At 44.6% G+C, this 23621-nt stretch overlaps 1 protein-coding gene across 1 annotated transcript in view; it reads left to right on the top strand.

The window, feature by feature from the left end:
- The window catches only part of LOC143285707 (solute carrier family 12 member 4-like), a 330309-nt gene extending 307192 nt beyond the window's left edge, over nt 1-23117 (top strand). Inside the window, exons 19-29 of the mRNA XM_076593115.1 lie at nt 844-932; nt 2719-2798; nt 3948-4036; nt 7873-7979; nt 8597-8713; nt 10779-10868; nt 11684-11775; nt 14670-14765; nt 15713-15912; nt 17975-18111; nt 22194-23117. Of these exons, the coding sequence (XP_076449230.1) occupies nt 844-932; nt 2719-2798; nt 3948-4036; nt 7873-7979; nt 8597-8713; nt 10779-10868; nt 11684-11775; nt 14670-14765; nt 15713-15912; nt 17975-18111; nt 22194-22285 (1189 nt within the window). The 3' untranslated portion in view covers nt 22286-23117. The remainder of the gene's footprint in view (nt 1-843; nt 933-2718; nt 2799-3947; nt 4037-7872; nt 7980-8596; nt 8714-10778; nt 10869-11683; nt 11776-14669; nt 14766-15712; nt 15913-17974; nt 18112-22193) is intronic.
- Nucleotides 23118-23621: the final 504 nt, after the last annotated feature.

Below are 23621 nucleotides of genomic sequence, written 5' to 3'. Positions count from 1 at the left end.
ATGACTGTGAGGTAAAGAGGAGGCCACTCCTGTGAGGTAAGGGGAGGCCACTCCTGAGGTTAAGGGAGGCTACTCATGACTGTGATGTAAAGGGACGCCACTCCTGACTGTTGGGTAAAGGGAGACCACTCCTGACTGAGGGGTGAAGAGGAGGCCACTCCTGACTGTGAGATAAAGAGGAGGCCACTCTTGAGGTAAAGGGAGGCCACTCCTGACTGTGAGGTAAGGGGAAGCCACTCCTGACAGTGAGAAAAGGGGAGACACTCCTGACTGTGCTTCAGCAGTTTCGGTAGTTTCAGGGAGGGGTCAGTTCATTCAGACAAATCCATATATATATATATATATATATATATATATACGCGACACCACATCTGCTAGGCAGATGCCTGACACAGCAGCATAACCCAACATGCATAGTCAGGCCTTGAGTGCATGTATGTATATCTGTGTACCTGGAATTTGCCAGAGGACAACACTAATGGTTGCCGTGGGTTCTTTTCCCGTGCACCAAGTGCATGCTGCACACGGGACCTCCGTTTATAGTCTCATTAGAACGACTGCTACTTCCACTGTTATTACTACTACCACTACTACTTTTCTTCTTCTTGTTATTGTTATTACACGACTAGTACTACTACTACTTCTACTACTACCATTACTACTACTACTACTACTACTACTTCTGTTCTTCTTCTTCTTGTTATTCTACTAATAATGATGATGAAGATTGTTACAATTGTTATGATGATGACGAAGATGATGATGATGGTGATGAAAAACGTGATGAGGAGGATGATGATGATGAGGATGATGATAATGATTGTCATGGTGTGTGGCGTGCAGACCCCAGCTGCTGGTGTTGATGAAGTGCGACAGTGAGCTGCAGCCCAAGTACCCCAAGATGGTCCAGTTTGCCAGCCAGCTGAAAGCCGGTCAGTGTCTGAAGGAATACCCACCTCTCTATACCTTTTTTTTTTCTTTTTCTCAAGGCCTGACTATGCGCGTTGGGTTACGCTGCTGGTCAGCCATCTGCTTGGCAGATGTGATGTAGCGTATATGGATTTGACCGAACGTAGTGACGGGCGCAATAGCCGAGTGGTTAAAGCGTTGGACTTTCAATCTGAGGGTCCCGGGTTTGAATCACGGTGACGGCGCCTGGTGGGTAAAGGGTGGAGATTTTTCCGATCTCCCAGGTCAATCAATATATGTGCAGACCTGCTAGTGCCTGAACCCCCTTCGTGTGTATACGCAAGCAGAAGATCAGATACGCACGTTAAAGATCCTGTAATCCATGTCCGCGTTCGGTGGGTTATGGAAACAAGAACATACCCAGCATGCACACCCCTGAAAGCGGAGTATGGCTGCCTACATGGCGTAAAAGCCCACTTGTGCATATACGAGTGAACGTGGGAGATGCAGCCCACAAACACAGAAGAAGAAGAAGACCGAATGTAGTGATGCCTCCTTGAGCTACTGATACTGATACTGATACTGATACTCTCCAAAAACAACTTTCTCCTTGATGTGTTTGTCCACCTGCATCTTCTTTGTTTCTCGTTTGTCCTCTGGGAAGACCTTTGCTGCTGTTGAAGTTTTGCCACCAGTTGCTGACAGGGATTACAGGATCTATAGCATGTGTGTTTTGATCTTCTGCATGCGTGTACACACAAAGGGGATTTATTTTGTTGTTGATTTTTTGGTCACCGATTGCTGACAGGGATTACAGGATCTATAGCATGTGTGTTTTGATCTTCTTCTTCTTCTTCTTCTTTGTTCGTGGGCTGCAACTCCCACGTTCACTTGTAATGTCGTATGTACACGAGTGGGCTTTTACGTGTATGACCATTTTTACCGCCCCGCAATGTAGGCAGCCATACTCCGTTTTCGGGGGTGTGCATGCTGGGTATGTTCTTGTTTCCATAACCCACTGAACGCTGACATGGATTGCAGGATCTTTAACGTGCGTATTTGATCTTCTGCTTGCGTATACACACGAAGGGGGTTCAGGCACTAGCAGATCTGCACATAATTATGTTGACCTGGGAGATCGGAAAAATCTCCACCCTTTACCCACCAGGCGCTGTTACTGAGATTCGAACCCAGGACCCTCAGATTGAAAGTCCAACGCTTTAACCACTCGGCTATTGCGCCCGTCGTTTTGATCTTCTGTGTGCGTATACTATACGGACACAGGGGTTTGGGCACCAGCAGGTCTGCATATGCATTTACCTGGGAGATTGGAAAAATCTCCATCCTCAATCCACCAGGTGCAGTGGGGATCAGAGTCAGGAAACTCGGGCAAGAATCTAGTGCTCGAACCATTTGACCGCCGCATGTGTGGTCACTACTCTTTGTGTGCTCTTCAGTGGTGTCTCTGTTTTCGCTGAACAAAAGTAATGCAGTCCTAAGGATGGAGGGTAACAGCCCTTCACTGACATCCTGACCTGTAAGCTCTGTCTTGTCTCAGTGAGGTGACAGCCCTTCACTGACATCCTGACCTGTAAGACAGTGTTGTCTGTGAGGTGACAGCCCTTCACTGACATCCTGACCTGTAAGACAGTGTTGTCTGTGAGGTGACAGCCCTTCACTGATGAGCATACTTGTGAGCAGCAGTATAGGGGTTAAAAATGATGATTGTGTTTGTCTTCACAGATGACTCTGTAACTGTGTGTGTGTGTGCATCTGTGTGTGTGTGTGTGTGTGTGTGTGTGTGTGCAGGCAAAGGTCTGACCCTGGTATACAGTGTGCTGGAAGGGAAATTCTCCGAGCGCTATGCTGATGCCCAGGCTGCCAAGCAGGTAATGGACCCCCCTTTTGTGTCATTGTCTTTTTTACTTGACTGTTTTTGAATGATTCGTTTTAACTTGCTAGGATGGGATCCTGGAGGTTGAGGCCAGTGATGTCACTGTGGCGCTGCATGCCAACACACCTCTTTGACCGGAACTTCTCCTGGACCGGAGGTCAGAGTGGCCCACTGTGATCAGATCAGTCAGCTGGTTGTGCATTGCCCTAGCATTGCTGAAAGGCTGCGGCTTGGGTCAGTTGGGTTTGGGGGGCATTGTGGCAGAATTATTAGGGATTGGGAGAGACGTGGATGGATATGTGGAGTGATGGCCTAGAGGTAACGCGTCCGCCTAGGAAGCGAGAGAATCTGAGCACGCTGGTTCGAATCACGGTTCAGCCGCCGATATTTTCTCCCCCTCTACTAGACCTGGGGAGAGCAGCCCAAATTTCACACAAAGCAGCCCAAATTTCACACAAAGAAATCTGTTGTGATAAAAAGAAATACAAATACAAATATTATATACGGTCTTAGTGCGTTTCTTGAGGGGGTGTGTCCTGGATGTCCGTCTTGGTGAGAGGACCTTTCTGGCGTTCCAGGGAGGAGTCCTGGTTATTCCAGATTTTTAGCTGAACGTTTGAAAATACCTGTGGTAGGCTCTCCGGCCTGACCAGTGCCTTGGGTCAGTGCTGTAGGTGAAGTAATATGCTCCTTTGTGTGACCGACACAACGCTTTTCTGTGTTCAGTTTCAGTTTCACGAGTGTGTGTGTGTTGTGTTTGTGTGTGTGAGTGTGTGTTTGTGTGAGTGAGTGAGTGTGTGTGTGTGTGTGTGTGTGAGTGAGTGTGTGTGTGAGAGAGAGAGAGAGACTTGACTGGACTCGACTCAACTGGGCTTCATTTATTGTCATGAAATCCTGCAGGATTGATAGACACAACAAAAGAACTAAAGGGAACAAAGAAAGAAACAGGTCATGTAAGACGCATGGAATGAAACACGTAGTTGGCGAGGGTTTTGTGACAGCCATCGCAGTTGAATAAGTCACTTGGTTTCAGAATATTGTGTGTGTGTGTCTGTGTGTGTGTGTCTGTCTATCTGTTTGTGTGTGTGTGTCTGTGTGTGTATCTGTGTGTGTGTGTGTGTATGTGTGTGTGTGTGTGTTTCAGACGCTGAGCAAGCTGATCAAAGAGCTGAACGTGAAGGGGTTTTCCGACGTCAGTGTGGCCACTAACGTCATGGAGGGCATCTGCTCCCTGTGAGAGTCTTTGTCATCCTGTCACCCTCCCCCCCCCCACACACACACACCTCTCATCCCCTCACCCCCCTAGACCCACCTCCTCCTCCCCCTGCACCCCCCCCCCCCCCCCTGCATGCAGTCCCCCGGGTCTTGCCCCCTCTGTCAGACATGTCTCTGGACACTGTAGTGGTTCTCTCCTTGACTGTTTCATGCAAACATGCGGCACATGGACATGCTTGCACGTATCGGCATGCACACACACACACACAGCACAGACAGCACACACACACGCACGCACGCACACACAGCACACACACACAGCACACACACGCACGCACGCACACACACACACAGCACACACACACACACACACACACACAGAGTACACACACACACACACATACACATGTACACACACACACACGTACACACACATATTAATGGTTACCATGTATTGTTTTCTGACAGCACAGTGTGCAGAGTGTTTTCAGCAATATTTTCTGATGACAGAGTACAGAATGTTGTCTGTGTTGTCTAGGATGGTTACCATATAATGTTTGTTTTCTGACAACACAGGGTGCACAGTGTTGTCTAGGATGGTTATCATACAATGTTTGTTTTCTAACGACACAGAGTGCAGTGTTGTCTAGGATGGTAACGATATAATGTTTGTTTTCTGATGACACAGAGTGCAGTGCGTTGTCTGTGTTGTCTAGGATGGTAACGATATAATGTTTGTTTTCTGACGACACAGAGTGTGCAGTGTTGTCTAGGATGGTTACCATACAATGTTTGTTTTCTGACGACACAGAGTGCACAGTGTTGTGTAGGATGGTTACCATATAATGTTTGTTTTCTGACAACACACAGTGTTGTCTAGGAAGGTTACCACATAATGTATGTTTTCTGACAACACACAGTGTTGTCTAGGATGGTTACCATATAATGTTTGTTTTCTGACGACACAGAGTGCAGAGCGTTGTCTAGGATGGTTACCATATAATGTTTGTTTTCTGACGACACAGTGCAGAGCGTGTCTGTGTTGTCTAGGATGGTAACGATATAATGGTTGTTTTCTGACAACACAGAGTGCTCAGTTTTGTCTAGGATGGTTACCTTATAATGTTTGTTTTCTGACAACACACAGTGTTGTCTAGGAAGGTTACCATATAATGTTTGTTTTCTGACAACACACAGTGTTGTCTAGGATGGTTACCATATAATGTTTGTTTTCTGACAACACACAGTATTGTCTAGGAAGGTTACCATATAATGTTTGTTTTCTGACAACACACAGTGTTGTGTAGGATGGTTACCATATAATGTTTGTTTTCTGACGACACAGAGTGCAGAGCGTTGTCTAGGATGGTTACCATGTAATGTTTGTTTTCTGACGACACAGTGCAGAGCGTGTCTGTTTTCTGACGATACAGTGCAGAGCGTGTCTGTGTTGTCTAGGATGGTAACAATATAATGTTTGTTTTCTGATGACACAGAGTGCAGAGCGTTGTCTGTGTTGTCTAGGATGGTAACAATATAATGTTTGTTTTCTGATGACACAGAGTGCAGAGCGTTGTCTGTGTTGTCTAGGATGGTAACGATATAATAGTTGTTTTCTGATGACACAGGGTGCACAGTGTTGTCTGTGTTGTCTAGGATGGTAACGATATAATGGTTGTTTTCTGATGACACAGAGTGCAGAGCGTTGTCTGTGTTGTCTAGGATGGTTACCATATAATGTTTGTTTTCTGATGACACAGTGCAGAGCGTTGTCTGTGTTGTCTAGGATGGTAACGATATAATGGTTGTTTTCTGATGACACAGTGTGCAGAGTGTTGTCTAGGATGCCAGACAACACAGCGGAATCTTGTCTTGACAGTACAACATTGTCACACCATGAACTGTTTGTTTTCTGACAACACAGAGTGTTGCCTAGGATAGTTACCATGGGTGTGGCCTAGAGGTAACACGTCCGCCTAGGAAGCGAGAGAATCTGAGCACGCTGGTTCGAATCACGGCTCAGCCGCCGATATTTTCTCCCCCTCCACTAGACCTTGAGTGGTGGTCTGGACGCTAGTCATTCAGATGAGACCATAAACCGATGTCCCGTGTGCAGCATGCACTTAGCGCACGTAAAAGAACCCACGGCAACAAAAGGGTTGTTCCTGGCAAAATTCTGTAGAAAAATCCACGTCTATAGGAAAAACACATAAAACTGCATGTAGGAAAAAATACCAAAAAAATGGGTGGCACTGTAGTGTAGTGACACACTCTTCCTGGGGAGAGCAGCCAGAATTTCACACAGAGAAATCTGTTGTGACAAAAAGAGAAATGCAGTACAATACAATACAATACAATGAATTGTTTGTTTTCTGATGACACAGAGTGCACAGTGTTGTCTAGGATGGTTATCATGAACTGTCTGTTTTCCGACGTCACAGAGTGCACAGTGTTGTCTAGGATGGTTATCATGAACTGTCTGTTTTCTGACAACACAGAGTGCACAGTGTTGTCTAGGATGGTTATCATGAACTGTCTGTTTTCCGACGTCACAGAGTGTTGTCTAGGATGGTTATCATGAACTGACTGTTTTCCGACGTCACAGAGTGTTGTCTAGGATGGTTATCATGAACTGTTTGTTTTCCGACGTCACAGAGTGCACAGTGTTGTCTAGGATGGTTATCATGAATTGTCTGTTTTCCGACGTCACAGAGTGTTGTCTAGGATGGTTATCATGAATTGTCTGTTTTCCGACGTCACAGAGTGCACAGTGTTGTCTAGGATGGTTATCATGAATTGTCTGTTTTCCGACGTCACAGAGTGCACAGTGTTGTCTAGGATGGTTATCATGAATTGTCTGTTTTCCGACGTCACAGAGTGCACAGTGTTGTCTAGGATGGCTACCATGAACTGTTTGTTTTCCGACATCACAGAGTGTTGTCTAGGATGGTTATCATGAATTGTCTGTTTTCCGACAACACAGAGTGCACAGTGTTGTCTGGGATGGTTATCATGAATTGTCTGTTGTCTAGGATGGTTATCATGAATTGTCTGTTTTCCGATGTCACAGAGTGTTGTCTAGGATGGTTATCATGAATTGTCTGTTGTCTAGGATGGTTATCATGAATTGTCTGTTTTCCGATGTCACAGAGTGTTGTCTGGGATGGTTATCATGAATTGTCTGTTGTCTAGGATGGTTATCATGAATTGTCTGTTTTCCGACGTCACAGAGTGCACAATGTTGTCTAGGATGGCTACCATGAACTGTTCGTTTTCCGACATCACAGAGTGTTGTCTAGGATGGTTATCATGAATTGTCTGTTTTCCGACGTCACAGAGTGTTGTCTAGGATGGTTATCATGAATTGTCTGTTTTCTGACAACACAGAGTGCACGGTGTTGTCTGGGATGGTTATCATGAATTGTCTGTTGTCTAGGATGGTTATCATGAATTGTCTGTTTTCCGATGTCACAGAGTGTTGTCTAGGATGGTTATCATGAATTGTCTGTTGTCTAGGATGGTTATCATGAATTGTCTGTTTTCCGATGTCACAGAGTGTTGTCTAGGATGGTTATCATGAATTGTCTGTTGTCTAGGATGGTTATCATGAATTGTCTGTTTTCCGATGTCACAGAGTGTTGTCTAGGATGGTTATCATGAATTGTCTGTTGTCTAGGATGGTTATCATGAATTGTCTGTTTTCCGATGTCACAGAGTGTTGTCTAGGATGGTTATCATGAATTGTCTGTTGTCTAGGATGGTTATCATCAACTGTCTGTTGTCTAGGATGGTTATCATCAACTGTCTGTTGTCTAGGATGGTTATCATCAACTGTCTGTTTTCCGACGTCACAGAGTGCAGAACGCGGGTCTGGGAGGTCTGCGTCACAACACAGTGGTGATGGGGTGGCCCTATGGATGGCGCCACAGTGATGACGAACGCAGCTACAAGGTGTTCTTAGGTCGGTTCTCCTCACTGACACACCTGTGCCAGGGGTGCTTGTTTCGTTTCGTGTGTGTGACTCTGTGATGAGAGATATATTGTGGGAGTTTGTTGGGTAGTTGTGTGTGGGGGATGGGTGGGGTGGTGGAGGGGTGTGTTCTTCGTCACTGACTCTTTGCATTTGTCTTACTTAACAATTCTTGACTAGAGTGCTCTGTGATGTTAATGATTATGACTTCTTTTTTTTTTTTTTAAACCATAATGATGTTAATTGTGAGAACTCTGAGCCCTTAATTGTTCTAAGAAGTGTCTGGGTTTGTTCCAATGTACCTTTTATTTACCTGTGTGCTAGCTGAATCGGTAGCATAAGCAGCACTGACTTGAAGCCTTGTGTACCTTGTGAATGGAGAGAGTTACCACTCTTTTTACTATTTGTTAATCATTTCATCTCCTATCCTCATTGTTTGTTAATTTCCTGTTCTAAGAAGGTTCAGTGCATTATGAGTATCCATTCTTTTTCTTCTTCTTTTCCTTCTTCTTCTTCTTCTGCTCCCCCTCCGCTTCACCATCATCATCATCATCATCATTATTATTACTATTATAGTTACGAAACGGCCCCACTGTTTGCGGTTACAGAAACGGTGCGGAACGTGAGCGCGGCGGGTCTTGCCTTGCTGGTGACCAAAGGCATCAACCAGTTCCCCGAGCCTGACGTGAAGCTGAAAGGCACCATCGATGTCTGGTGGATTGTGCATATCCTTTGGTGTACACACACACACACACACACACACACACGCACGTGCCTGTACTGTGGCTGCCGTGGTGTGGTGTGGTGTGGTGTGTCAGTCCTTGGGAAGTTCATTGGAATGTGTTGTGTTGGTGGGAATGTGTGTGTGTGTGTGAACGTGTTGTTGGTGTGTTAGTCCTTGGGAAGTTCGTCCGGAATGTGTTGTGTTGGTAGGAATGTGTGTGTGTGTGTGTGAATGTGTTGATGTGTCAGTCCTTGGGAAGTTCATCGGAATGTGTTGTGTTGGTAGGAATGTGTGTGTTGTGTGTGTGTTGTATGGTGTGTGTTTGTGTTGTGTGTGTGTGTGTGTGGTGTTTGTAGAGGGTGGAAAAATAGTTAAAACGTTCATCTGCCAATATATAGAGTCTTTGAGGGTCTGGGTTCGAATTCCGCTCTCGCCCTTTCTCCCAGATTTGACTGGAAAATTAAACTGAGCGTCCAGTCACTCCAGAAGAGACGATAAACGGAGGTCTCGTATGCAGCACACAGTTGTTGCATTGAAAAAGAACCCATGGGCAACGAGAGTCTTGTCCTCTGGCAACATTCTCTTGACGAAATCCATTCTGATGGGTATACAAATATATAATTATGCATGAACTCAAGGCCTGACTAAGCGTGTTGAGTTATGCTGCTGGTCAGGCATCTGCTCAGCCAGTGTGATGCAGCATATATGGATTTGCCCAAAGGCAGTGACACCTCAGGAAAAACTGAAACTGTTGTGTCGACCTAGAGGTAGAGAAAGACGAATGAATCGAGGGGGCCGAGTCGAATCGAGTACACAGAATGTAAGAATACAATAAACACAAGCCGCATGCAGCAAAATAAGGCCAAATGAACACGCTTAATAGCAAAAAAAAGCATAAGACAAAACTGAGCATAAACCTGACAAGATGGCGTGGAGAGCCTTAGCCAAAGGAATGATTCAGCGCTTATAGCTTTTAGAGGCGTTCAATTGGCTGAGAGCAGACCAGGGCAAGACGGCTCGTCTTTTCACTGTTAGCCGCGCGAAATTTGGCCAAGCAGAGCAAACCGATAGGCCTAGTTTGCATCAGTTTGACATGGTAATTATATGTAACACCAAACATGGAGTATAATACATACTCCTCCTGTGTGTACGAAGCGAAAAAACATGCACTCACATGCGACACATAACACAACAGGAAGTGGGATTTATCCATAAATAACATAACTCGTGAAAACGTTGAAGAGAGCCTGACAGTTGGAATGTATACTCTTCTTCTTCGTTCGTGGGCTGCAGCTCCCTCGTTCACTTGTATGTACACAGGTGGGCTTTTACGTAGTATGACCGTTTTTACCTCGCCATGTGGGCAGCCATACTCCGTTTTTGGGGGGTGGAATGTAAACAAGGTGTGAAGCAAAAAAAAGTGTGAACCCGATGGGATGTGATAGAACAAGCAGCAGAAAAAGCCAGACATGCATTTCTCCTCACCTCCGCACTCTACATTGGCTCCCCATTGAAGCAAGAATTAAATACAAAGTTGCATGTCTCTCCTATTCTGCTTTCTATACTCTGCAGGACGTACATATCTTTCTGACCTTACCATTTCTTACGCTCCCACAAGAAATCTCCACTCTTCCTCTGACTGTTACCTTTTGAAACTTCCTCGTGTCAATACAAGAACCTGTGGTGAACGTTCTTTCTTCTTTGCTGCTCCTCACATCTGGAACAACCTTCCTTATCATATCCATGCATCTGATTCTATTTCTGCTTTTCGCTCATCACAAAAAACTCATCTTTTTAAAACCTATCTATAAGCACTCTCAGCTTCCTTGTTCTCCACGACCACCCATGTCGGCTCACTTTGGATGTATGTAGAGTGGGAAAGGGAGGGTGCATGAGGGGGGGAGGGTTTTTTAAGAAAGGGTGGTCATGAATGTTTTATGTAACTTGTAATATTTTTCTTTCATGTAAAGCGCCCTGAGAGCTCTTAGAGAGAAAGGGCGCTATGTAAATGTACATTATTATCATTATTATCATTGTTATGGTGAATGATCCTTAACGTGACTCACACGACGGAGGACTGCTGATGCTGCTGCCTTTCCTGCTGACCCGGGAGAAGCCCTGGAAACACTGCAAGCTGCGCATCTTCACCGTGGCCCGTATCCTTCCTCTCTTTCCCTGCTTCCTGTGTGGGTGGGGGGTGGAGGGGGGGAGGTCTGGGGGGAGGGAAGATGTGTGTGTGTGTACTGGGGGGGAGGTGTGTGTGGGGATGGCGGGGGAGGTGTGTGGAGGGGGAGTGGCAGGTGGTGGGGGTTGGGGGGGGTGGGAGGTGTATGTTGGGGGGGCGGAGGGGGTGGCGTTGGTATGGTGTGTGTGGGGGGGGTTGGAGTGTGTGTGTGTGGTTAGGCTGTTGGTGGGAGTGTGTTTTTTTGTGTGTGGGTGTGTGTGTGTGTGTGTTGGTGGCTTTGTTTGTACATGTGTGTGTGCTGGTGGGTGTGAATGTGTGTGTTTGTGTGCATGTGTAGTCTGAGTGTGTGTGTGTGTGTGCGTGTGTGTGTGTGTGTGTGTTTATCTGAAGGGTGGTGAAGTCCTTGATTCAAGTGTTACGCATGCATGTGTGTTTCCCTCAAGGCCTGACTGAGCACGTCGGGTTGCGCTGCTGGTCAGTCATCTACTTGGCAGATATGGTGTTGCTAGCATGTATGGGTTTGTCTGAACGCTTACTTGAGAAACTGAACTGAGCTAGCATGTGAAAGTTGAGTATGAAAGTACTATGATTTGTTTAGATTTATGACTGTATATTCACATCTGTTATCAATTGCTGTTGTTATTATTGATCTTATCGATATCACTATTATCATTATCTTTGAGTATTATGGTTATTATTATTGTTATTATTAATGACTAAAAAAAATTTTTTTTTAAATAAAAAGAGAGAGAGAGAGAGAGATATTTTCCTGAACTGCGCCTTCAGAAATGGAGGACAACAGCATTACCATGAAGAAGGATCTGGAAATGTACTTGTACCAGCTCCGTATCTCTGCTGAAGTGGACGTCATTGAGATGGTAAGTCATCATCTTTCTTTTTTTTTTTTTTTCTTTTCTCTTTTTCCTGCAGTAACGTAGGAGGAGACCCTTTGGCAGAACTGGTCATCAGTTGATCAAGTGTTCACCAGTGATCAGGGTTAGAGACCCCGTTTTGGCATGGTGTTGGGTGTCCTTTTCTTTTTTTTCTTTTTCTTTTTTTTTTTTTTTGGCCGCCCCATCTGCACCGTTTCAATGGCATTACTCCCACGCCGCTCATTTAGATTCCCCCCCATACACGGCCACACCTGGGTTCGTCCGTCACAGTTCCAGCGTCGGTGGTCCGCAGGAAACCATCGCTGTTTGGTCGCCAGGAGGCCACACACCAGAGGAGTCCCTGCACTGCTGCTGAGTCACTTTGGTGATGTTCAGTGGTGCCTGTTCTGATTCAACGTACTTAGGACACCACCTACTAAGCCCCCTACTAACGACAATAATGGTTTAGTCGCGGAGCCAGACTGAGTGAGCGCCCCACCCAGAGTGGAGACCGCCACCATGTCCCTCAAACAACAGCCCCCCCATGAATCTGCCGACACTGAAGACATTGACAGGACTCACCCCAAGCACAGAAGTGGAGGGACATCGAAAATGAGGTCACCATGAGAGCAGGGCATGAAAGGCATGAGACTGTTTTGTTTATATTGATGATGATGGAGGAGGAGGATGACGATGACGATGTTGCTATGGAGGTCCATTTTGGTTTGGGACTGCGTGACAAGGCTGTACTCTACGCTTCCTGTCATAACGATATCCCGGCGTTAACCAGGCCCGAGAGAAACAGACACTTGGCAGTGTTGGTCAGGTAATTAGAGCAGCACACCCAAAGACACATCCTTGAAGTGGATGACACTCAACTGTGTGCTCCCAGTCTCCCCATTTAAGCCCACAGCACACCCACGGGCCGAAAAACCCACCTCCACTGGGATTCGAACCCGCGTCCTCCGGGATCCCAGCCGTCAGTCCGCAACGCTAACCACTTTGCCACGGCGGCTGGTTGTTGTGTGTCTTTGCCACAGCAGCTGGTTGTTGTGTGCAACAGCGGCTGGTTGTTGTGTGTCTTTGCCACGGCGGCTGGTTGTTGTGTGTCTTTGCCACAGCGGCTGGTTGTTGTGTGCTGGTTGTTGTGTGTCTTTGCCATGGTGGCTGGTTGTTGTGTGTCTTTGCCACAGCGGCTGGTTGTTGTGTGCCTTTGCCACAGCGGCTGGTTGTTTGTGTGTCTTTGCCACAGTGGCTGGTTGTTGTGTGCTGGTTGTTGTGTGTCTTTGCCACAGCGGCTGGTTGTTGTGTGCCACAGCGGCTGGTTGTTGTGTGTCTTTGCCACGGCGGCTGGTTGTTGTGTGCCACAGCGGCTGGTTGTTGTGTGTCTTTGCCACGGCGGCTGGTTGTTGCGTGCCTTTGCCAAGGCTGCTGGTTGTTGCGTGTCTTTACCACGGCGGCTGGTTGTTGTGTGTTTTTACCACGGCGGCTGGTTGTTGTGTGTCTTTGCCACGGCAGCTGGTTGTTGTGTGCCACGGCGGCTGGTTGTTGTGTGTCTTTGCCACGGCGGCTGGTTGTTGTGTGTCTTTGCCACAGCGGCTGGTTGTTGTGTGTCCCTTGGGAAAGGCCCCTCACTCTGATTTTCCTCATTCCTCCAAGGGGTGAATAGGTGACTGGACTTTGGTTGGGGACGGTTGACATAATGGTTGGACAGGACTGGGCCCTGAGACACGGTAGGTGTGAGTTCACTGCCCTGGTGGTCGCTAATCAGGATGGTTTCTGTGCATTCAGCTGGGCTAAATGTGGAGTGATGGCCTAGAGGTGACGCGTCCGCCTAGGAAGCGAGAGAATCTGAGCGCGCTCGTTCGAATCACGGCTCAGCTGCCGATATTTTCCCCCCCCCCCCCTCTACTAGGCCTTGAGTGGTGGTCTGGACACTAGTCATTCGGATGAGACGATAAACCGAGGTCCCGTGTGCAGCATGCACTTAGCACGCGTAAAAGAACCCATAGCGACAAAAGGGTTGTTCCTGGCAAAATTATGTAGAAAAATCCACTTTGATAGGAAAAATGAATAAAACTGCACACAGGAAAAAAAACAAAAAATGGGTGGTACTGTAGTATAGCGACGTGCTCTCCCTGGGGATAGCAGCCTGAAATTGACACAGAGAAATCTGTTGTGATAAAAAGAAATACAAATGCAGCAATGATAGATATATAGATAGGTAGATGGATGGATAGATAGATAGATAGACAGGTAACTAAAATGTCTGTGGTGTGTGTGCGTGTTTCACAGACTTCAGCAGGGCATCCCTGCCCACACCAGTGAGATGTCCCTGATGAGGGAACAGAGGACAGAGATGAATAGACAGATAGATAGACAGACAGACAGCAGACAGATGAGGATTGCTGATAATGGGACAGAGGACAGAGATTGATAGATAGACCGACAGACAGACCAGACAGCCTAAGAGACAGATGAGGTGGCTGTGGTGTGTGTGTAGTTCACAGAATAAGCAGGACATCTCTTCTATGAGAGGACACGGATGATGGAAGAGAGGATAGAGATAGATAGGTGGATAGACAGATAGGCAGATAATGTGTGTGTGTGTCAGATAATGTGTGTGTGTGTTTGACAGAGCAAGCAGGACATTTCGGCCAATACCTACGAGAGGACACTGATAATGGAACAGAGGACCGAGATAAATAGATATATAGATAGACGGACATAGACAGACAGATAAAGTATGTGTGTGTGTTTGACAGAGCAAGCAGGACATCTCGGCCAATACCTTCGAGAGGACACTGATGATGGAACAGAGGACCAAGATAAATAGATATATAGATAGACAGACATAGACAGACAGATAAAGTATCTGTGTGTGTGTGTGTGTTTGACAGAGCAAGCAGGACATTTCGGCCTACACCTATGAGAGGACACTGATGATGGAGCAGAGGACGGAAATGCTGCGATCCATGAGACTGTCCAGGCCACAGGTAGGTATACACCTTGTTAATGGGATAGTTCACTGTGTCGTTTTGGACACACACACACACACACACACACACACACAAGCACACACACATATGCACTCGTGCACATGCAAGCGCAAACACACACACATCTCTGCCAGATGGTAATCCACACTACCAGTCTGGACCACCTTTCCCCTCCCCACACCACACCACACCACACCACACAACACAGCACCACACCACACCACACCACACCACACCACACAATGCAACGCAATGCCACACCACACCACACTGTACCACACCACAAACGCAACACAACACCACACCACACCACACCTCACCACACCACACCACACCACACAATGCAACGCAATGCCACACCACACCACACTGTACCACACCACAAACGCAACACAACACCACACCACGCAACGGAACGCAACACCACACCACACCACACCACACCACAAACATCACACCACACCACACCACGCAATGCAACACCACACCATACCACACCACAACACCGCACCACAAACACACCACCACACCACACCACTAACACCACACCACACCACACCACACCACACCACACCACAAACACCACACCACACCACACCACAAACACCACACCACACAGCACCACACCACAAACACCACACCACGCAACGCAATGCAACGCCACACCATACCACACCACAAACACCACACCACACCACGCAACGGAACGCAGCACCACACCACAAACACTACACCACACAACACAAGGCAACGCCACACTACAACACCACACCACAAACATCACACCACACCACGCAACGCAACGCCACACCATACCACACCACACCACACCACACAACACAACACCACACAACAGAACGCAACACCACACCACACCACACCATAAACACCACACCACACCACACCACATCATGTTTCTGGCATCGGGTTCCCTTTCCACCCAGCCCCAGTCCATCGTGGACCGGAACCACCCAGCGGGGTTGCCAGGGGAGCCGAACCAGAGCGGCAGCCCCCAGAGAACCCACCTGTCGCTGGACCCCGTGCCGGAGGAGAGCTCCACGGACCCCAGCGGTGCCCTCAGCCCCGAGCAGTTCACCTTCACCCCGGCCGCCGGCCAGCAGTTCGTCAAGAAGGTTCCCAACAAGTGAGTGGTGGTGGTCGCTCTGTTGTGCATCTAGCTGAAGAGCTACTTCTTCTGCTGCTGCTGCTGCTGCTGCCCTGTAGTCTCAAGAGAGCAGGGGCACCTGTCACCACTGATGGCCTGACAGCCATCTCTCCATTTCTCTCTCGGTGTCCCTTATCTCTCTCAGGCTTCATCAAATTCAATTCAATTCAATTCAATCCAAAATACTTTATTATCTGCTTCAACCAAAAACAGAAAATTTTCTTTAGGCTCACTTAAAATAAAATGCCCGTCAGCAAAAAAAAACCAAAAAAAAAAAAAAAAAAACCTGACACACCCTTCACTTATCACCATGTACACATCAATTATTATGTAAAAAGAAAAACATGTGGGTAAGATACTATTACATTCAGAGTGCAACAACTGTGTGTGTGTTGCGTGTGTGCCCGTGCGCGTGCATGCATCGTTCTGTGTACGTTTCAATCATTATAAAAAGAAGAATATTCAGTAAGATAATAATAACATTTAAAAAGACAAATGCTCATCAACACATCAAACCCCCCACCCTCACCCGTCCCAAAAAGCGAGTGGTGATCACTCTTTGGCACAACAGCTGAAGAGCTGGTTTTTCTCCTTGTGTCCCGTAGTCCCAAGACCATGGAGTTATTCTCAATCTATCCTGTAGTCCCAAGACCATGGAGTTATTCTCAATCTATCCTGTAGTCCCAAGACCGTGGAGTTATTCTCAATCTATCCTGTAGTCCCAAGACCGTGGAGTTATTCTCAATCTATCCTGTAGTCCCAAGACCATGGAGTTATTCTCAATCTATCCTGTAGTCCCAAGACCATGAAGTTATTCTCATTCTATCCCGTAGTCTCCAGAGTTCTCCTTCTATCCCTTAGTCTCCAGACAACAGAGTTCTCCTTCTATCCCGTAGTCTCCAGACAACAGAGTTCTCCTTCTATCCCATAGTCTCCAGACAACAGAGTTCTCCTTCTATCCCATAGTCTCCAGACAACAGAGTTCTTCTCCTTCTATCCCATAGTCTCCAGACAACAGAGTTCTCCTTCTGTCACGTAGTCTCCAGACAACAGAGTTCTCCTTCTATCCCATAGTCTCCAGACAACAGAGTTCTCCTTCTATCCCATTGTCTCCAGACCCAGAGTTCTCCTATCCCATTGTCTCCAGACCCAGTCCAGACAACAGAGTTCTCCTTCTATCCCATTGTCTCCAGACAACAGAGTTCTCCTTCTATCCCATTGTCTCCAGACAACAGAGTTCTCCTTCTATCCCATAGTCTCCAGACAACAGAGTTCTCCTATCCCATAGTCTCCAGACCCAGAGTTCTCCTTCTATCCCATAGTCTCCAGACAACAAAGTTCTCCTTCTATCCCATAGTCTCCAGATTACAGAGTTCTCCTTCTATCCCATAGTCTCCAGACAACACACTTCTCCTTCTGTCACCACATAACATAACACAACACGACATGACACAAACATAACGCAACACAACACAACAGGACACCACACCACACCACACCACACCACACAAACACACCACATCAGAAAGGCCCCCAACAAGTGAGTCACAACAGCTGAAGGGTTAAATCATTGAGAAAGGCCCCCCAACAGGTAAATCACAACAGTTGAAGGGTTAAATCATTGAGAAAGGCCCCCCAACAGGTAAATCACAACAGTTGAAGAGTTAAATCATTTAGAAAGGCCCCAAAAAGTATATCACAACAGCTGAAGGGTTAAATCATTCAGAAAGGTCCCCAAGAAGTATGTCACCTTGTTTTAAAACATTCAAAAAGGTCCCCGAACATATGAGTCAGTCCATGATGGACTCAACAGCTGAAGGGTTAACCCTCTGACTCATGGAACTATTTGTGATATTAAAACAGCATCAAAACAACAACCACACAAAATACATTGAAAACAAATCAATCAAAATTTAAGTCTAAAGTTGTGTGTGTGTGTGTGTGTATGCACATTATGTATGTGTTATGTGTGTGTGTGTATGCACACTCTCTGTGGGTGTGGGTGTGTGTGTGTGTGTGTGTGTGTTGCCATGTTGTACAGAGTGGACCCAAACAACGTACGGAGGATGCACACAGCGGTGAGACTCAACGAGAACATCGTGGAGAAATCGCACGACGCTCAGCTGGTCATTCTCAACCTGCCCGCCCCGCCAAAGTCCATGTCAGGAGATGAGAACTGTATCCTTCCTTCACCGGTCTTGTCACTCGGTGTTGCCCTTAGGGGGGGAAGGGTGGCCCGAAGGGTTAAGACACTTATTTGGTGTCACATACTGTACCATGTCAGTCTGATGCAAACCAGGCCTATCGGTTTGCTCCTCTTGGCCAAAATTTCACGCTCGCTGCATCTTGGTGATAAGACGTTTCAATAATAGTCTGCCGTCTGCTAGTCAGTCAAATACCAAGGGGGGAAGGTGACCGGATAGTTAAGACACTTATTTGGTGTCACATACTGTGCCATGTCAGTCTGATGCAAACCAGGCCTATCGGTTTGCTCCTCTTGGCCAAAATTTTGCACTCGCTGCATTTCAGTGATAAGACGTTTCAATAATAGTCTGCCGTCTGCTAGCCAGTCAAATACCTAGGGGGAAGGTGGCCGGATAGTTAAGACACTTATTTGGTGTCACATACTGTCAGTCTGATGCAAACCAGGCCTATCGGTTTGCTCATTTTGGCCAAAATTTTGCGCTCGCTGCATCTCGGTGATAAGACATTTCAATAATAGTCTGCCATCTGCTAACCAGTCAGATACCTAGGGGGGAAGGTGGCCGGATAGTTAAGACACTTATTTGGTGTCACATACTGTACCATGTCAGTCTGATGCAAACCAGGCCTGTCGGTTTGCTCCTCTTGGCCAAAATTTCACTCTCGCTGCATCTCGGTGATAAGACGTTTCGATAATAGTCTGCCGTCTGCTAGCCAATCAAACGCCTTTTCCGGCTGGAGCGTAGTACTCATTCACAATGGCCACCATTTTTGAGATAAGTACATTATTTGTTGCTTTGTCTTTGCCAGCCTTTTATGCGTTAGAAATGTTATTTTTCTTGCATGTTGGTGGTTTGGTGCGGTTTTCTGGGACGTTTTCATCTCAGAATTCAAATGATTTACCTCGTTTGCGTCAGTGCTTGACATCTAATTTGATGTTTTGTGTTCTGAAATTCGTCTCGCTCTGCTGTGTTTCTTTCCTGTTCTTACGGCCTTGCTGCAATAATACTTGGGACCGACTCGCCCCAATAGCTACGCGACGCTTACTTGCCAATACAGTGTGCATGAGGATGTTGGTTCGAATACTGCTCTCACCCTTTCTCCAAAGTTTGACTGGAAAAATCAAACTGAGCATCTAGTGGTTCGGATGAGATGATAAACGGAGGTCCCGTGTGAAGCGTGCACTTGGCGCAATGAAAAAGAACCCATGGCGGCATAAGTGCAGACCTGTGCACACACACACACACACACACACACACACACACACACACACACCCACCCCATTGTTTTCCGTATTCGTCCTGGAGTAATTTAAAAAAATTAAAGGAAAGGGAGACTGTCAGAAATCTGGTTTCATAAACCAAAATCCGATTTGTCATCAACCTAGAATAAGAAAAATATTTTTTGTTCCCTACATGAAAATGGTTACTACATATTGTAAGGTGAGCATTTTTCTTTTTGAAGAGAACGGGAATGAGGAGGTGGAGGAGGGGAGAGAGAGAGAGAGAGAGTGAGATTCAAGATTCAGTAAACTTTATTACTCAATGATAAAGATTTTAGGCATCGCCTTGTCTTCCAGTCTGTCCTTGTAACAACAGTAACAATAACAGCATTAACGATAACAACACAGTTTTTTTTGTTTGTTTGTTTGTTTTTAATGGAGAGAGAGAGAGGGCACTTAAGAGTGAAAGCAAATGACAATCAATATCAATCAAATGTGATGGAATACTGAAAGCCATTGAAAAATTCCGAAGACTATCTTGACAGTACAGAAAAGAGTAGTTGAGGGGTGTGCACAGCTCTGAAAGTGATGCCCTCTGACAATACTCTGCAGAGGAGTACCCACTCTAACAGGTACACAAGCATATGAATTATAATAATAATAATAATGGATACTTATATAGCACACTATCCAGAAATCTGCTCTAGGTGTTTCACAAAAACGCTTTTGTTAACATAAAACATTATATCTATGTTACATACACACACCAAAATGTGACTACACACACACACACATGCACACACACACACACACACACACACACACACACACACACACATGCACACACACACACACTGCATACATACATTTTAACACACATGCGTATCTAACAGCTACCCTAACACATACGCACACATAGGCAGGCACAAACTTACATAAACACACGCATGCACAATACACATTCATACACATACATATGTATACACACATAGTCAAGCACAGCTATCGCAAAGGAAGTGGACCTGCCACAATTGATCTTATTATGCATGCACAAGCACGGTGGCTTGTGCTGAAGGGCGTGCATCTGCCTGGCAGTTGTTCTGTAGCGTGTATGGATTTGTCTGAGGGCAGGGAATACACCTTGAGAAAATGAAACTGCTGAAGTACAGTCAGGAGTGGCCTCCCCTTACCTGTAGGGTAGCAGATGTGGTGTAGAATATATGGATTTTTTTTTTTTTTTTTTTTTTTTTTTTTTTTTTTTTTTTAACATTTTTTTTTATTCTGACAAAAGTTTACAGATAAAGTATTATACTATACACTGGGAAGTTACAGCAGTTTATTGTTCTGAATATCAGTCATTACACATCAAGAATTATATGGGTAGAACAGCAAACATTCATTCAGGCGTTGTTCTGTGTGATGTTTGTTATACCACACAATTTACAATGAAAATTATGGTAATGGCAGAATTTGAAACATCTGTTCAGTGGTTGATTCTATTGGTATTACTGTGCCAAGTTTACATCAAAATAATATAGGCAGCATATGTGGATTTTTCCGCACTCAGTAATGCCTCTTTGAGAAATTGAAACTACTACTACTACTACTACTACATAACAAGAAAAGCAACAGTAACAATAATTATACTAATGATAATGATAATGAAGAAGAAGTTGCAGTAGAAGTTGTAGAAGAGGAAGAAGTTGATGATGATGATGAAAACAGTGATAATTATAATTAAAAAAAACATTCAATGATGATGATGATGAAAACAATAACTATTATGATGATATTATATCAATGATGAAAATGATGATAACGATAACAAATATTAATGATCATAACGACAAAAGCAATAACACTAATTATCCAAACAATAATGATGACAGTACCAATAACAGTGTAGCAGCAACAACAGTGATGAACCTACTATGCGTGTTCCAACAAAATTTGTGGAATTCAGTGATGCAGTTTCAGTTTCAGTTTCAGTAGCTCAAGGAGGCGTCACTGCGTTCGGACAAATCCATATACGCTACACCACATCTGCCAAGCAGATGCCTGACCAGCAGCGTAACCCAACGCGCTTAGTCAGGCCTTGAGAAAAAATAAATAAATAAATAAACAAATAAATAAAAAAAATTTAAAAAATTTTAAAAAATAAAATAAATAAATGAATAAATAAATAAAAATAAATAAATAATTTTTTTTTTAAATAAAGGTGAATAAATAATAGATAAGCTTACATAAATAAATGATGCTTATTGAGATACTTGCTTGGAAGAGAGAGAAGGATAAGAGATGAGCACAAATGTAACGTTAGGATTTTTTTTTTTTTTTATTTTTTTTTTTAAGTACATGTGACTTTCTTTTCTTTCTGTTTTGTTTTTTCTGTGCAAAACAATGTTGTGTTGTGGGTTTTTTTCTGATTCATTGTTTAAATAATACATAATAACAAATAATATTATCATGAGAGATGAGCACAAATGTAACGTTAGGATTTTTTTTTTTTTTTTTTTTTTTTTTTTTTTTTGTACATGTGACTTTCGTTTCTTTCTGTTTTGTTTTTCTGTGCAAAATAATGTTGTGTTGGTTTGTTTTTTTTCTGATTCATTGTTTCAATAATACATAATAACAAATAATATTATCATTATTCTATGTCTCTATGCCTTAAAATAATGTTAAACTCATTATTGTATGTCTGTATGTCTTAAAATAATGTTAAACTCATTATTGTATGTCTGTATGTCTTAAAATAATGTTAAACTCAAATAAAAAATGTTTATTGAAGAAGAAAAAAACCCGAAAAACCAGGTTGAAAACCTTAACGGAGCCCCAGACATGGAGTACCTGGAGGTCCTGACGGAGGGTATAGACCGTGTGCTGATGGTGAGGGGCAGCGGCCGTGAGGTCATCACCATCTACTCTTAATCACCGTCTTCCTCGCCCACCCCACACCCCCCCCTCCTACACCCCCTTCCTTCACACACCCCCTCCCCCAAATCCCTTCATGTTTCATTCATCCTCATTTGGAAGAAGACACCACCGGTTTTTTGGGGGAGGGCGGGGGCGGGGGTGGGTTTTTTTGTTTTTGGTTTTTTTGCTGCATGAAAAGTCAGATTATGATTGTCACCAACTACCAACCATTGTCAGTGCAAAATAACAACAACAACAACAACAAATAACCAGCCAACCAACCGCCTGCTGTGTGGTGATGATCGCAAGAGAACATTCGCCTCGCTCGGGAGAGGAAGAGGGAATGGATTGTCTTTCTTCTTCTTCCTCCTCTCTGTCTCTGTCTCTCTCTTCCTCTCTCTCTCTCTCTCTCTCTCTCTCTCTCTTTCTTCCTGAGCTGACTGTATGGCTGGAGCGAGGAGCTGCTGTCGTCCGCAGAGAGTGAAACGCATGTACCCTGGTCTCCTCCTCCTTTTTCTTCTTCTTCTTCTTCTTCTTCGTTCGGCACAACACTTAGCCCTGGTGTTCCATGACAATGGTGATCAGTGATGGGTGAATGGTGTGTTATTTTTGTCAAATTTTTTTTTTTTTTATGTACAGATACATGTTTATTGTAGGAAGTTTCTTTGGAAACCCCTTCTTGGCTGTTCCTTTTCTTGGTAGATTTTTTTTTGTGTGGGGGGGGTTTTTTGGGTTTGTTTTTTTTTTCTTCTTTTTTTAATTCTATTTTAAGGAAGTGTTTTATTGTTGTTTTTGTTTTTTTAGTTGTTTTTATGTATGTGTGCGTATTTTCTGATTTAAAAAAAAAACTTTTTTTAATTTTTTATTTTTTTTATTTAATTTATATAATAATGGTTAATTGTGTATGTGTGTGTGTGTCTGTGTTTTCTGATCTGCCAAATCGATGTTTGAGATGTCTCAGAGAGATATATATATATATACTTGTGGGTGCTTTCTCCACTTGAAATCAGTGAAATGCAGAATGGAGTAAAATTCTGGTGACAGATAAAGTGTTTGAAGAAAACCAAGTATTAAAATGTGAATTAATAAATGAAAATATTCAGTACTGCTGTGGTTTGATTTTTTATTCATACATTTTTTTAAGAGAGCAAGATTTTAGATATGTTAGAATAGGTCTTTCTGGTCCCGATTTCATACCTTCATTCTCAGCGGTGAATTATTTTATATAGATATGTTTTTCCGTGAATTATAGGGAAATATTGATGTTTATGGTAGTGTTTTTTTGTGTGTGTTTTTTTTCTTGGCTTTTTGTACAGTGTTTAGGTATTCAGGAAAAAAAAAAAAGATTTTT

Source organism: Babylonia areolata, chromosome 9 (genome assembly GCF_041734735.1).
Source record: "Babylonia areolata isolate BAREFJ2019XMU chromosome 9, ASM4173473v1, whole genome shotgun sequence".
NCBI classification, from domain to species: domain Eukaryota; kingdom Metazoa; phylum Mollusca; class Gastropoda; order Neogastropoda; family Buccinidae; genus Babylonia; species Babylonia areolata.
Note: the sequence above shows the minus strand (reverse complement) of the source record. Positions and strands in the feature narration are given on the sequence as shown.